This window comes from Orbicella franksi, chromosome 15 (assembly GCF_964199315.1).
Source record: "Orbicella franksi chromosome 15, jaOrbFran1.1, whole genome shotgun sequence".
NCBI lineage: Eukaryota > Metazoa > Cnidaria > Anthozoa > Scleractinia > Merulinidae > Orbicella > Orbicella franksi.
This window is the reverse complement of record NC_138159.1, coordinates 14,946,113-14,960,850: the sequence shown is the minus strand read 5'-3', so window position 1 is coordinate 14,960,850 and position 14,738 is coordinate 14,946,113. Positions and strand designations below refer to the sequence as shown.

The following is a 14,738-nucleotide window of genomic DNA, read 5'->3' as shown; positions in this document are numbered from 1 at the left end:
ATTTTATTCTCATCCATGAGGGTGCCGCCGTTGTAGAGCGCCCTTTGGGGGAACAAACCCAGCGAGCGAGGTACCCCTTGTCGTAAAACAGCCAAAACAAGTTCAGTTACAAGATTTATTTAATATCCTCTTTTCGATCCTTGATCATGACCTTTTACTTTCTTCTCTAGATCATCTCAGAAAGTTCTTCTCTATTATTCACATACAGTATGCCTCCTTTTCAAAATCCTCTTCTTACAATTGCTGATTATATGTATTTTCGAACGCTTAATTAGATGCACATACATTCGTTATCTTTCCGTAACAACTAAAAGCTTAAAAGATTGCTAGCATATGTTTATCACGCTATTTTAGTCACTAACCGTATCTTCCCCTTACGTTAAACTTACACCTAAAATCATTCAATACAGCTATCACTGGCAAGTAATAACACTAAATGCTGCTAGAAAACATTTACCGTAGAGAAACCTAAGTTCAATCAAATAATAAAAGAAATAGATAAATCCCGACTCAACTCTCAACTGTGCTATATCATACTGTAAACAAGAAGCAGCGCCCACATTGAGATAAATATCCTGAACTAAAGATGAATTATATCTAAAGGATACATCAGAACTTTATTCCATGCAGTTCTTCAAGTAACGCATTTACTGGAAGTTGTAAAATCAGCTGAAAGTATTTTCGCAAGTATAGATGTCAGAACCGAGCCACGATGTCCCAAAACGGACGAGGCTAAATGCGTCAGTTCCATTATCAGTAATGGCAGATCACGAAACCTCAAAAACACTCCTCTCTAAAACCCAAAACTCATAACTAGAAGCAAGTAAAATACTTAAATGTGCACAGATGGACGCTGCCTGTGCCTCAGTCGGGTTGCTACAGAGATATTGTTTCCATTGTAAGAATTAAGTAAGCTATAAAATCAGAAAGAACTGTTTCATCTTTATGGAAACGGTTTCACATTTTAAGTTTCCAAAAAAAAAAGTTGTTGTCTTATTGTCGTTTGTTGCCTGGCAACCCAGTATGAGCAACAGCATGCTCATACAGCTTAACGTTGTTGTAGTCTTTGTCATGGCTCAATATTTCAATGCAGTGATCTACAAAGTGATAGCCTGGCACCTTGACACCCTTCTCCTTAGCTCTGTAAAGGAAAAACAATCCGGATCAGTGACACTGGGCTGGGTGCGTAATCTTATAAGAGATACAATTAAACTATTTTCCTCATAAAAACACCTATCACCGATTAGTACCTGCTTCCGAAACTTCACTAACATGATAAAAAGACTTTATCTTTCTCTCCTACGTGTAGGTAAGGTTATGTGATGGGTACATACACAATGGGTGGTTTTAAACTTTGTAATCCAGCTAAATTTGGAGTCGTCTTCAACCGCAATCTCCACAAGGGACATCCATAATCAAGAAGGCAGAGCTTAGGTTACTGATTCTGTTCTTACATTATCCACCAAGAATTGTCTATGTCTTGAGGAAAGCTTACTTGTAAGTAGTTCTGAAGTCACATCGGTAATGGACATCTCCTTTGAGCAACAGAGCCATGGTAATATCACCCGTCAGCACTCCATCACGCACATACATTTTCTCAGTGGATGGCTCCCATTTCACCGTCCTCTTCTGCATAACTGGACCATTGGGGGGAAAGTTGACACCATCAAATCGAACATTATTATAGAAAGTGTCGCCTTCCATTCTGATCAAAGAGAAGTGACACATACTCAGCTTTACCAAAGATACGTAAGCAAAGATACAAGAAAAGGATTTAAATAAAGGCATGGTTTGCAATGTAGTTTAATAGAAACTCGTTCAGTAAGATATAAGTGCCCCTGTACAAGGGGCACGGCAGTGATACCAGAAGCAATTTTTGTTATTTTGGTCCTTATTGATATAAACACTGACACTTAAGAATTAAAAGATATTTAAATTCTAGTTCAAAATATTTCATGATGACAATTTCCAGGATCATCAAAACAAGAAGGCGATAAGACACTAATGGGTTTGGAACTGAACAAATTTTATCAATCTGGAACACAATGCTACTTTTTTCCATGCACAGAGCAGATCAGCTTTACATTTTACTTACTTTATTTCGTTTCTGGCGATGCAAACTCCCCCGTCTTCGAAAGTCAGGCTTCGTTCCCAAGAATACCCCTTAGGAAACGACTGCTTGAAATAGTCTGTTATATGGTCTGGGTATTCAGCAAATACCCTGTTGCCGTAATGGAATGCTGTTGTCAAGATATCGTAGGCAAAAGGGAGAGGTCCGCCTTCTTTGACTTTAAGGTCCATACTCTGTTTTCCCCTAAAACACAAAAACAGGAAACCAAAGGTAAGGTAAAGTCTGTTCAAATGCAATGCATTAGTTTTGTTCTCTCACAGAGTCCTGAGAAAAATACGAAGACAGAGATGTACTTAAGCTGATTAGTGTAAAGAACAGTTCTGAAATTTTCAGCTAAGCTCGTTCTCTTGGTGCAACAGCATTCATTCTGTTACTTTATAAAGCCCAAATTAATCAAGAAAATATTTGCTCTCGACATTGAGAGTCTGACGTCAAACATTCAGAGCCGTATGATTGTTGTTTTCTTGGTAGCTTTGTTTTACGCGCACCATGAAACAGTACAGTACGTTCCGATTGACCGAGTTACTGAATTGCTCGCTCTTTGAAATGGTGCTCACTTTTTCTGTGCTTTCTTTGACACTAATGACGACTCAACGACTCTTAATGTGGCAGGATACACTCTTTTGTAGTGGAAAAGAAAGGAGAAACCAAGAGAAATAAGGTAGAGAAATAAAGGTAGGAATCGCTTGATTAACTAGAAATAAAGAGGTTTTTATAACTTGGCACTTAACAGTCTGGTATAGCCCCGGCCAGTAATTTGCTTGGCTTACAATTGTATGGCAAATAGAGCTTACGCCGGAATTGGCATATTAAACAGAAGAAAACCAATCCTTAGCCCTGCAATTATTTTAACATATAGCGAAGCTAAGTACATTTTAGGTATCGTTTTCAATGTAAGGATAACAAAAAAACAAAAAACAAAACACGTTGAAAGCCTTGATGTAGATTTTCTCGCTATGTTCTTCGTCACCTTAATGGTCGCAAGCTCTAAGGGAAGAAAGATAGAGCCTGCATCTGAGGCAATATCCCGAAAGAAATACGGCTTAGTCGAATTCTCCAGTCTAACTAAACTAAGCACTGCTCGAAAGGAGACGACCGTACAACTGACCACAACGATTAAACATCTTTAAGCTTTTACTTACTCGAAAGGCTTGCCGTCTCCCAATCCTTCAATAACAAACGGATGCCCGTTTACAGTGCCTTCCATACGCAGCTTGATCTTCATTTCTGGTTTAATCACACTCTGTGGAATGAAATTGGGATTAATTGCAGATCTGTGAATTTGTGAAATTGAAGTACAACCTTTTCTCCTGTGCAACACTTACCATGATGGTAGACGTAACGTAAGATATCAGTCTTACAGCTCTTGTTGTTCTCGATCTGCTCTCTTCCAAATCACCAGGGCGAATGAGACCTCAACTCTGAGAGGTGCTGTTATAAATCTTAATGTCACACCCTAAATTCACTTGAACCAATCACAAGCCGTAAAGACTTTACAACAAAGCTGACAAGATCTAGATGTCTCTTCGCATCCATACAAGGAGAGTAAAATTACACAAATCATTGTTCAATTAAAACGGTGTAATTAAACAAGATTAGAAAAGGAAACTTAATTAATTTGGTCTTTTCATAAGGTAGCCGACATCGAAAGTAAGTCATTTTACCGCCTAAAACGGAAACTTGTCACAAGATAGCTGGCATCGAAAGTATAGTCTCTTTCTCGCCTAAAACGGAAACCGTACCTGGTTAATTATACATCTTTTGTTTAAATCGCTTCCATAATTAGTATTGGCGCCAACCGCACCTTAATCCCACGTACACGGCTGTTCAATTAATATCTCACTGGAAATATGGTTTACTGAATAAGTTCAAAGTCAGCTAAGGAAACGGACGTGTTACAAATAAAAAAAACAAACAAACAAAAAAACAAACAAAAACAAAAACAAAAACAAAAACAAAAACAAAACAAAACAAAACAAACAAAACAAACAAAACAAAAGCAAAAAACAAAAACCAAAACAAAAAAAATAAAAAACAAAACAAAACAAAAACAGAAAAAACAAGAACATGCAATTACCGATCAGAACTTACATCCAGTGACGGAAAACGGAGAGCAAGTCAAGAGATCAACAGCCTCTGTTGCATTGTACATTCTCAGTCTCAAACTGCTGCGATTCGATTACTTACTGATTCCATTTTCTAGTTAAAAAAAAACGAAAACAATAACGTTCAGTGCAATAGTGGGAAAATCGATAAAGCAACCATCCAAATTACTGGGACTATCTTATTTGTGAAGCTGCCCTCTAGGTTGAAGAGGTCTCCTTGCCTAATAAAAATTTTATCTTTATAAGTATTTTAGTTAAGCGAAGTTTAATAAATAATATAAATGCCTTAGGGAATGCGAAATTTTATCAGTTGTCGCGACAACTTGAATTGTTTTGTTGCTAATACAAAAGTTTTTGAAGTAACCGCTTTAGTAAAGGTCCCACGTTATTTATTTATTTATTTATTTATTTTTTCTCTTGCTTTGTTTTTGCTTCTTGTTTTGTTTTGTGGCAATGACTTTTATTAACCGAAATTAAATCAGTTGTCGCGGGATCTTGAAATGTGCTGTGTCTTGGGTCAAGCATGAAGACAGTGCAATGTTTATTATATGTCCAAATGGTCAAGATCAGGCATTCTAATTAGTTATCTACCTAAGTTATCTGTACAATGAAGTACAGACTACTAAATGGAATAGCTAATAATAATCGAAGGAATTTTACTGAAGTGGCTACTTCAAACACTGTTGTATAATGACAAAACAATTGAAATTATCACAACAACTGATTAAATTTCACTAAGGCATTGCCACAAAGCGACTCTACAACGGCTTTTATACCAGATACAAAAAAGAGAAGGGGTAACTGAAAAACACTGGGAGACTAAAAACAAGAAAAAGAGCTAAAAATTGAAAATGATACTACTGTCAAGTGTCTCCAAGTATCAAAATTGCTTAAGTGATACAAACAACCCTCACAATTAGCATTATAGCTTAAGTCTGAAAATATCAAAATATTGAATCAGTGCAGCTGCTATCCGCTGGGTTTGTTATCAATAGAAAGAATGTAAACAACGACATGAAATAAGAAGAGATCTAAACATACCTTCATTTTTCGAACTTAAACTTTAGAAAGATATGCAATTACCTAGAATACTTATATAACTTATAGCTAGCACAAATTTTATTCTATTTCTTCTATCTATAATCTAAGGGCTACCACGTGCAAACAAGATAGTCACAGTGATTTGTATGTTTTGCTTTAAAAGTTCCCAATACTGTACGGAGCTTTATTGCTCTATTGTTTAAGTAAGTAAGTAATCGAATCACAGCAGTTTGGTACTGAGACTGTGCAACAGACAGAGGCTGCTGATCTTTCGACTTGCTCTGCCATTTTTCGTTATTTGATGTAAGTCTGATTGTGTTATACGTTCGCGGATTTTATTTGTTTATTTATCTGCATGTAATATCTCCGTTTCCTCGGTTGACTATGCACTTATGCAGCAAACCCATTTTCACAGATATTTTAATTCAGCAGGAGTGTAATCGTCATTTACGTGCGGTTAGCTCCAATACTAATTATGAAAGGGATGTAATATAAACACAACGAGATGTCTTCAACAATGTTTATCCCGGCTCCATCTTTTACCCTTGACACGAGTTTTCGGCGGTTATTAATCGCTTTCTTTACTACTATTGGCCGATATACACGGAAAAGAAAAAAAGAGTTAAAATGATTGAAATTTAATTCTCTCAGAGCAGCTAACTACCGTCACATTGTGATAGTCACATATAGCGTCAAAGGGCAGTCCTTCCCACGTCAACACCAATACAGGCGTACAAACAAAACAGTTTAACCTGCCGAGACACCTGATGAAATAATTAAATGCCACTTCACAAAAATCGTTTCCATTAAAGCCTTCCCCTCCGGCTTTTACATGACAGTCAGAAAAGAAAAAAATAAGTAATTTTAACAGAAGAAGAGGAACTCAGAAGAGGAAAGTTCGTGAATTTACAATGATACTCATAAATTCATCTAAGTGTCAAGATTGATATAATTCATGCAGATATAAATACCGTTTATTGTTAGCTTTGGATGTCAAAATATAATCATAATTAAAAAATATAGTGCAAAAAGGCCTTCCACTTTGGCTTAATGGCTGATTAGATCAGTTCTCCCCTCTGGGTTTGTTATTAATCATACTACAGTGCAATTATGAACGTTTCTAGATTTAACTACTACAATGAGTTGAAATAATAGCCGAAACCATTGACTGTCATAAGTTATTAACTTACTTTACGAAATAAAAAACTTGAAAAAACCGACAGTCCTGAAATTATACATGTCGCTTATAGGTAAACAAATTTTTCACTCAATTTTAAATCAGTCCTGCTCTGCACTGAGCTGGTGATCGTCGGTAAACTTATTAAGTAGCCAAGATCAAGGCCAAACGAAATTATCTTGTATGTTTTTGACATTGTTGTGCAAAGGCAGTTAACGCCTGTCGACAGAACGCATGTTCCTGTAGAATGGTCAGCCCTTGTTGTGTCATTCTTTTTACAAGTATAGTCATGCGTAAACAGACCTTTTTCTTAACAGCAGTGCATCTTTTTTCTTGTTTTTGTTTTCTCACTCCGCACTCCGCCTCACTCATTCTCCGAAGAGCCGTCGCAATGTATGGTAGTCACATACAGCATCAAAAGCGCAGTCATTTCAGAGTCAAAACTTAAAATTTGCTGATTATTTTGCATCAATCTAAAAGTACGTCCGCTTTGATCAAGTATTAAGTAAGCCAGTTACCCTCATTGAGTTTGTTGTCAATCATTGTTATTTGTGTAGGAGCTAAAACTGAAACAATTAGAGAAAGGCCACGTTCTTGGTCATGGACATTGATTGTTAAAATAAGTCGATTTTTTGTTACCTTAGCGTAACATGAACTTATATAACTTAAGTAACAGCTATGATACTTAAATGCTTATTTGGAAAAACAAAATAAGATAAACCAAGTCATTTCTGTAATGCACAGACCTTGTGAACACTGGTGAGTTTGACATGTAGCCCTGAGGAAACACGATCATTTCATTCATACTTGATCGTAAGCGCAAACAGTGAATACTAGAACGGTGTTTCTGCAATGTTAGTTGTAATCGCCCCGCGTTAAGGTTTTCGTTTCTTCTCTGGTAATGTTTTTGAAAACAGTTATATACTTTGTTTAAAGAAGACTCTTAATCCAAATAAAAAGCAGACAAATATTTTGCAATTGCCGTTCTTGACTGGTAAACATGCAACGCAATTCAAGAGACTGTACTTGTAGAAGAGCAGTCAACGCCTGTCCATATGTATAGGCTTGTAGAATAGTCACCCCTTGCATTGGAGTGTCAGATAATTAAAAATGTACTTGCCGGCGAAACAAATCATTATTTCATAGTTTTAAGAAGAGCGAGATCGATTTTGCTTGCACCCTCACTCATCCATAACCTTGTAAATTCTCAAATTGACAACGTGCCAAGAAAAACAAGAAGCATTATTTTCAAAATGACCGACCGGCGACAACCTTAGTGCATAATTCGTAAATTTTATTCTTAATGTGTTGACAGTTAAGTGGTAAAACTCTTACTGAGTACCCTTGCAATGAGTCTACGGAAAAAATGAGAGTCCTGAAAGAAAAGTGAAAAAACAACAGGCGAAAGAACATCAAGACCATTGGTATACACTGACAAAGCATGGTGCCTACTTTTTTTTTTTTTTTTCTCTCTAAAACGGTTGAGGGTTAAAATAAAAATAAACCTAAGAAAAGCAACCAACTGTTCTAATTAGCTATAAATTCACAGCTAAAACAACTATGCATTTTGCAGTGGAAGAGAGTCTTCGATTTGTTATAGTCCTTGATTTACTCGGAGTTTTTGGAAATAAAAAGGTCTCTACCAATAAACGTCTGCACCCTAAATACAGTTTACAACGTCTTTTTGCATTTTGATTCTTGTTTTTTGTTTTGTTTTGTTTTTTTTCGTTTCATTATCCAGCATATGTATAAGGTACCCAATACATTATGTTCCCAAAATTGGTTTGGTTCTACAGTCAACCAAAAAACTAATGATCAACAAATTTAGAAGCCGTAGGTTGACAACGAATCACTATCATTCAGTAAGTGTAAATGTAGAGGACGTTTGTCATGAAAGTTACAATTTAGCAAGTCGTTACGCCATATGAGAACCAAACTTTTAGATATCGTTCTGCTTAGGAGGGAAAACTGAGAGAAACCATAGAGAAGCTTCGAATAAAATGAAACAGGCTGATGTATGAGCGTTTCGTTATGTAGCCCAAAATATTTCTTTCTGAGCATCTATCTATCGGCATAGCAATTTTAGCCTGGTGTTACGATTCTACGGACAACATGTCCAACATTTATCGCAACCACTTAACCGTCAATTAAAGTCCATCAGTTTCAACAGTAACATTTCATCTTTGGCCTGTAACAATCATGAAATTATAATAATGTTTTGAGGCAATAAGGTAAAACGATATTTCTCGATATTAGCAGATCGAGAGCCTAAAGCAACCTGCCCCTAGTTGTTTATTAATTTATTCACTTAATGCGATATGGCATTACTCCTGGAAATTTACTGGTTTAAATATCCAAATATACCGCTGCGAATATGCATTTGCCGTTTTATAGATATGAATTTCAATGACTTTATTCAAAAAGAAATGACCTTCTTCTAGCCACGTACGCAATAGGCCGTTACAGATCTTTCTTACTGATTAACATAAGTTGGAATGGAAGGTTAATGAAAAAAAAAAGTAATATCGGCTTCTGTATATAACAATCTCAGTTTGTTGGCGCGGTGAATACTGAATAAGCATCGACCTCTTTGCGAAATGTTTAATGGTGGTACGTCTTGATGTTTGAGTTTACCTTTTTTTTTTTCGCCGGTGGCCAGTAATTTTTTTTTTTTAATTGACGCTTTTTAATATAAAGTAAAGATAAAACAACAAGGGCAGTGATATATAGCCCCTAAACTCCCATCAAGTGGGTTTGTTATTTATCATGCATAGCAATGCAATCATCCGTATCGAAATTAAAATTGATAGCACGTACGCTTTGGCTTAAGGTAGCTTAATGGTTTCGTTATAGATCATATATGAAATTGCCAGAAAATGGAATATAGATATCAGTGATTTCTGTTTTCGTTACACAGAAAACGAATTAAAGCAGAAATTTGCTCAAAAACGTTGATCAAGTCGAGAAGAATTAATTTCGGTCTCCCAACGAATCACTCATCTTAGGAGCAGTTTGCTGTGAGGACCGACTAAGGGTATGCAAAAGAGAAAAAAAAAAACTATTTTCCCAAACCTTGGGAAAGTAAAGGCGTAGGTGAACTATAGTTCAGTAGCAGCAACTAGGCAGCAATGCACAGGTGGTTCCTCGTACACTAAACGCCCGTTTTGACGGGCGAGTGCATTTTTTTAGAGGTGTCTTTACGGCTTGTATTTGCCAAGATCTGTTATATCCTGAATTGGATCAAATAAGTAGGTAGCCAATGCCTCTATAGCCTGTTCCAGGCCCTCGATAGTTGGACACGAGCAAAAAAAAGTTGCGAACGAGCGAAAAACGAGGGGGACATAGGCGAGGAAGGGAAGGGAGAGACAATCTCTCGTTGTTCCTCGCCTTATTCATTCCTCGTTTTTTTTTTTTTTTCTTCTAAAAAGAACAAAAACATGTAAACGAAGAGAAAAAAAGCGACTAAATTGACAGTAATACCATCAAGAATGTTAAAGTGTCAAAACTGTTTGCAACGGTTATCAATCACTCCACCACGCGACCTTCAAAGCAAAGAATCTAAACAAAAGGTTAAGGGTTGGTGAGCGAAAGTCTTCACTGTTCTAAGTATAAGTGTGTTATCGATCCGCTGTATATTAAAAAAAAAAAAAAAAAAAAACACGTTAAGTTAAGCATTTGTTCTCGATGAATGTACCTGTGCATATTGCCATTAATTCTCGAAAACAATCGGAATCCTTATGCTGCAACCAGTTCACTCCGTCGTTAAAATTATCAGTTTATCAACATGCAAGGGCACATATGGCTACCCCATATGGCACATATGGCACATCTGGCTACGCCATATGGCACATATATTCATGTGTCCACCCCTAAAATGTCTAAGAAAGATGTTTAATGGGTTTGTCGACGCCATTCGTGCGAATACATGATCAAATCATCCTGGAAGTGTTATCAATCATATCACATTTGTATGGGAGCAAAACTTGGAAAACAATAGATGTCGGATGTTTTTTTTTTTTTTCTGTTACACGATAACAAAGAGGTGAGACTGATGCTGGATTTCTAATCAAACTCTTTAAGAAAGCCTCTGCGCAAGAAACGTTGCTACATGATATTTTAACAAAATTGTTGTTTGTTAAGAGCTCTGCAACACTTTTGACCATGCACAGAGAAAAGTAAACTGACACTTGTAGACGTGCGATGCTCAACTGGCCAATAATATGACTGGAAAGCATTATTTAATCTTTTTTTTCTTAACCCTCCAGCAGAATCCATAAAAATTTAAATCCATAAAAGTTAAGGGCTGTGACGGCCTATTGCCGAGTTCGCAGCAAGAGGGTCAACCATTCTGTTCCAATAAAGCCATTGTAATTGCTTGAAATAAGATCGCCAATGAGTATATAATTACTTAGTTTTGTTTGTTTGCCCCATTAAGCCCCATTTTGTTATCAAATATGTTTCATTTCAGAGTGAGACATAGCATCAATTGATCAAAAGCACAGTCATTTTTTCGCTAGAAGCGAAAACTGCCTGATTAATTAGAAACCTCCATTACACAAAATAGTAGGTATGATACACTCAGAAATACATAAGTCTATATTCTAGATAGACTCGGACTAATTCAAACTCATTTAGTTGGCTACTCCGATATATATCAATTATTCACCAATGTTCAATGAGGCTGAGGCGAATAATTGTTTTAGAATAATTTTCAGAGGTTAATATCAAGGACTATAAAATAAATAACGTTCTAAACCATAAAAATACAGACGAAAATGCCCGTTTGCATTCATCTATGCGGCTGTAGTCTTGAATAAGCTTTCATGTACATCGATTGTGAATCAATTTACACATAAATCTCGGCATTAAAACAAACAAGCAAAAAATAACGAAAAATAATTCATCCGGTATCTTTGTTTTATCGTTGTTGACTTCATTCACAGTTGTCATCATGGCCTAAAAATGAGCAGCTTCAGTTTGCAGAAAAAATAAATTTGGGTCAATTGAACTGAGCTGCTTGCGATCAACGTAACTACTGCGTTTAGGACTCTTGAATGCTGTGAATACCAGTTGAATTTTTTTTTTTGTCCAAGATTGACAGCAGTCATTTTGAAAATTCTCCATCCTTTAAATATCGATCCTTGACTTGGAGTGATGTCTTTCGAATAAATGAAAATTTCATTCAGCAACTGTCCGACATGTTTGAGTTTATTAACTAAGCTCAGAAATGTTATATTCACCGCCTAGTACGGTGAATTTACCGTCATAAGCCGTGCTTTTCTATCAGTTAGAAATTCCAATTCTTATATATACCTCAGGAAATTATACTAAACGTGGATTTTTTTTTTTACAAAAAGAAAAAAAAAGAAAAAAAAAAAATTAAGGGGCACCGACGGCTACTTCGAACAAGGATGTACACATGGAGCAATTAAAGGTTGGCCCGACAACTAATTAAATTTCGGTTGATATTAATAAGAGATGGCGGTTCCACTTACCCAACTCTTCTGTCGTTTTACACGAGAGAAATGAAAGAGAGGAGATAACATAAAACAAGAAGACTTAGGAGTATGATTGACAATGATACCAAAAAAAAGTGATAAAATAACAAAACTGCTTAACCGATAGAAAGAACGCCTATTGTTAGCATCGGAAAATGATAATATAAAAATAGCAGTTGATATATTGCCCGTGAAAGCAAGCAGTTCCGCACGTCCGCGTTTTGCGTATTGGCAACTTAATTGTGTTTGTCATCATATGTCTGGCAATTATCTGTATCGGATCTAAAACTAGAAAAAAAAAACAAAGCCAAAAAAAAGCCAAAAAAAAAAAGAGGCCGGCGATTTTGTTTTCATTACCGCGAAAAGGAATTCGAAATTAAATTTGATCAAAATTAATGTTCTGGATGATTCGCCGAACAAGAAACGTCGTTACAGTGAGACTGGAAGGACTTAATTAAAAAGCGTCAGTTTTAAAATACCACTGGTCACCAGCGAAAAGGAAAAAGAAAGTAACTAAAATATCAAAACATACGACCATTGAAAATTTCGCAAAGAGGTCGATGCCTACTAACTATTCACCATGCCAACAAACTGAGATTGTTATACATAGAATCCGATATTTTTTCATTAACCTTCTAACAGAATTCATACATGTATAGATCAATAAGAAAGATCTGTAACGGCCTATTGCGTAGTTCGCTGCAACAAGGTCAATCTGTTCGAACAAAGTAATTGTAATTCATATCTATAAAACGGCAAATGCATATTCGTAGCAATACATTGGGATATCCAAATCACTATACTTTTAGGAGTGATGCCACATCTTATTTAGTAAATAAGTTAATAAACAACTAGGGGCAGGCTGTTTCAAGATCTCTACTAATGACATATCGTTTTACTTTACTGCCTCAAAACACCTGGTAAATTATACTGGAAAGTTGTTACAGGCCAAAGATGACATGTCACTGTTGAAACTGATGGTCTTTAATATACCTGAAAAACTTAACAGTGGTCACAAGCTCTGTGCGGAGTAGAAATGACTTAATTTATCATTACTCCAAGGCAGCTAAAAATCCATCTATATGAACAATCAATGTCCATGAACAAGTACGAGGCATTTCTCTTTTTGTTCTAACTTTGGCTTCTATACGAAATAACAATGATTGACATCAATTAGAGCGGACGTACTTTTATATTGATGCTAAATAATCAACAAATTGACTGCGCTTTTGATGCTGTATGTGACTACTATACATTGCAACGGCTCTTCGGAGAATGAGTGAGGCGGAGTGTGGAGCGAGAAAACAAAAACAACAGGGCTGTTCTGTTGTTAAGAAAAGGGTCTGTTTAAGCATAACTATACTTGTGAAAAAACACCAAGGGCTGAACATTGTACAAGAACATTCGTTCTGTAGACAGGCGTTAACTACACTTGCACAACAATGTCAAAAACATACAAGATAATGTCGTTTAGCCTTGATCTTGGTTACTCAATTAGCTCACTAACGATCACCAGCTCCGTGCACAGCAGGACTGATTTAGAAGTGATTGAAAAATTTGTTTACCTAAGACCTACATGTATAATGTCAGGATTGTCGGTTATTCAAGTTTTTATTACGTAAGTTAGTTAATAACTTATGACAGTCAATGTTTTCGGCTATTATTTCAACTCATTGTAGTAATTCAATCTAGAAACGTTAATAATTACAATGTAGTATCATTAATAACAAACCCAGCGGGCAGAACTGATCTAATCAGCCATTAAGCCAAAGTGGACGTGCTTATATCATGCCATTTTTGTATCGTATTTTAAAATCCAAAACTAACAATAAACGGTATCTATATCTGCAGGAAATATATCAGTTTTGATACTTCGATGAATTAATGGGTAAATTCATTAACTTTCCTCCTCTGAAGTCCTCTTCTTCTGTCACCTCTTCTTCTTTTTCTGTCTGTCATGTAAAAGCCAGAGAGGAGGGCTAGAGGGCTATTAATCGTTTTCTTTATTACTCTTGACAGACCACTCAAACATAGTTAATAGAGGGGAATGGGTATGAAACCCGACAAAGTTCTTTGTTGTATGTTTTTGTTCGCTTGGCCTTGACAGTGCACAAAACACAATAGTTGTTTAATCGGTACTGAGGAACTAACCAGTAAAAACGCGTTGGTTACGTAATTCATGCATAGAGTATGAGCGCAAAACAAAAGATTGTGCACTGTCGTGGACCTTCCAACATAAACCTTGGCGTCTTTCTTTGCTCCTCTGATGTTTACCGGGCTTCATAACCAGTCCTATGATTCAAAGAAAAGAACAGAGGAGAAAAACATGACTGAAAAAGCAACACTTATAAGAACAAATAACTTATAAATGCACTCGAAACAAAAATCCGCTTTTGAAGTTGGCAAGACCGAAACAATTCTACAATTGATTGTGCTTAGATTTACGATTTCTGAGAGCGGCAAACTAGAATAATTGATGCTCAGCTCAGAACACGATTGAAGCTACTCTAGCCATACAGTTAGTGTAAACATATGCATCCCAGTTAATCTATCGGCCAAATAAAATTTTTGCCAATACATTTTTTCCTCTTAGCTCTGTCTTACTTATTTTTTTGCACTTAAAACCGTTTAGCAAAAACCAATTGATTAACATTTGAATTCATTTTAGACTGATCGGTTTTTGAACTGAACCTGCCCCTCGCAAGAACGCAAGCGGGGTGAGAGATTCTCGCCCATTTCAACTTTCTTTTCCCTCGTAAGTTCGCGCGCGTATAGAGATGCGCCAC

General features: G+C 36.3%; 1 protein-coding gene and 1 long non-coding RNA gene across 4 annotated transcripts in view; one reads left to right on the top strand and one right to left on the bottom strand.

Annotated features, from left to right (window-relative positions):
- LOC145470193 (uncharacterized) overlaps positions 1-14,738 on the top strand; it is a 370,979-nt gene that overhangs the window by 64,743 nt on the left and 291,498 nt on the right. The gene's annotated exons all lie outside the window — the stretch shown is intronic.
- LOC145469415 (GFP-like fluorescent chromoprotein cFP484) lies at positions 938-4,310 on the bottom strand. Of its 2 annotated transcripts, none has more exons than XM_081453121.1 (5): positions 4,223-4,310; positions 3,274-3,374; positions 2,096-2,314; positions 1,496-1,705; positions 938-1,141 (listed from the first exon to the last, which is right to left on the bottom strand). In XM_081453121.1, exons 2-5 carry the CDS (start codon positions 3,354-3,356, stop codon positions 994-996), a joined length of 660 nt encoding a protein of 219 aa, XP_081309247.1. In that variant the 5' UTR covers positions 3,357-3,374; positions 4,223-4,310; the 3' UTR covers positions 938-993. The 2 variants fall into 2 exon arrangements, with proteins under 2 accessions (XP_081309247.1, XP_081309246.1); XM_081453120.1 differs by lacking the exon at positions 4,223-4,310 and adding an exon at positions 3,457-3,661.

What these genes read in the sequence shown, in the direction of transcription:
- LOC145469415 (XM_081453120.1), bottom strand. An exon ending in GGAGACGGCAAGCCTTTCGA is followed by an intron (nt 2,315 to 3,273) that starts GTAAGTAAAAGC and finishes TTTGTGTTTTAG; the next exon opens with GGGAAAACAGAGTATGGACC. An exon ending in ATCGCCAGAAACGAAATAAA is followed by an intron (nt 1,706 to 2,095) that starts GTAAGTAAAATG and finishes CTCTTTGATCAG; the next exon opens with AATGGAAGGCGACACTTTCT.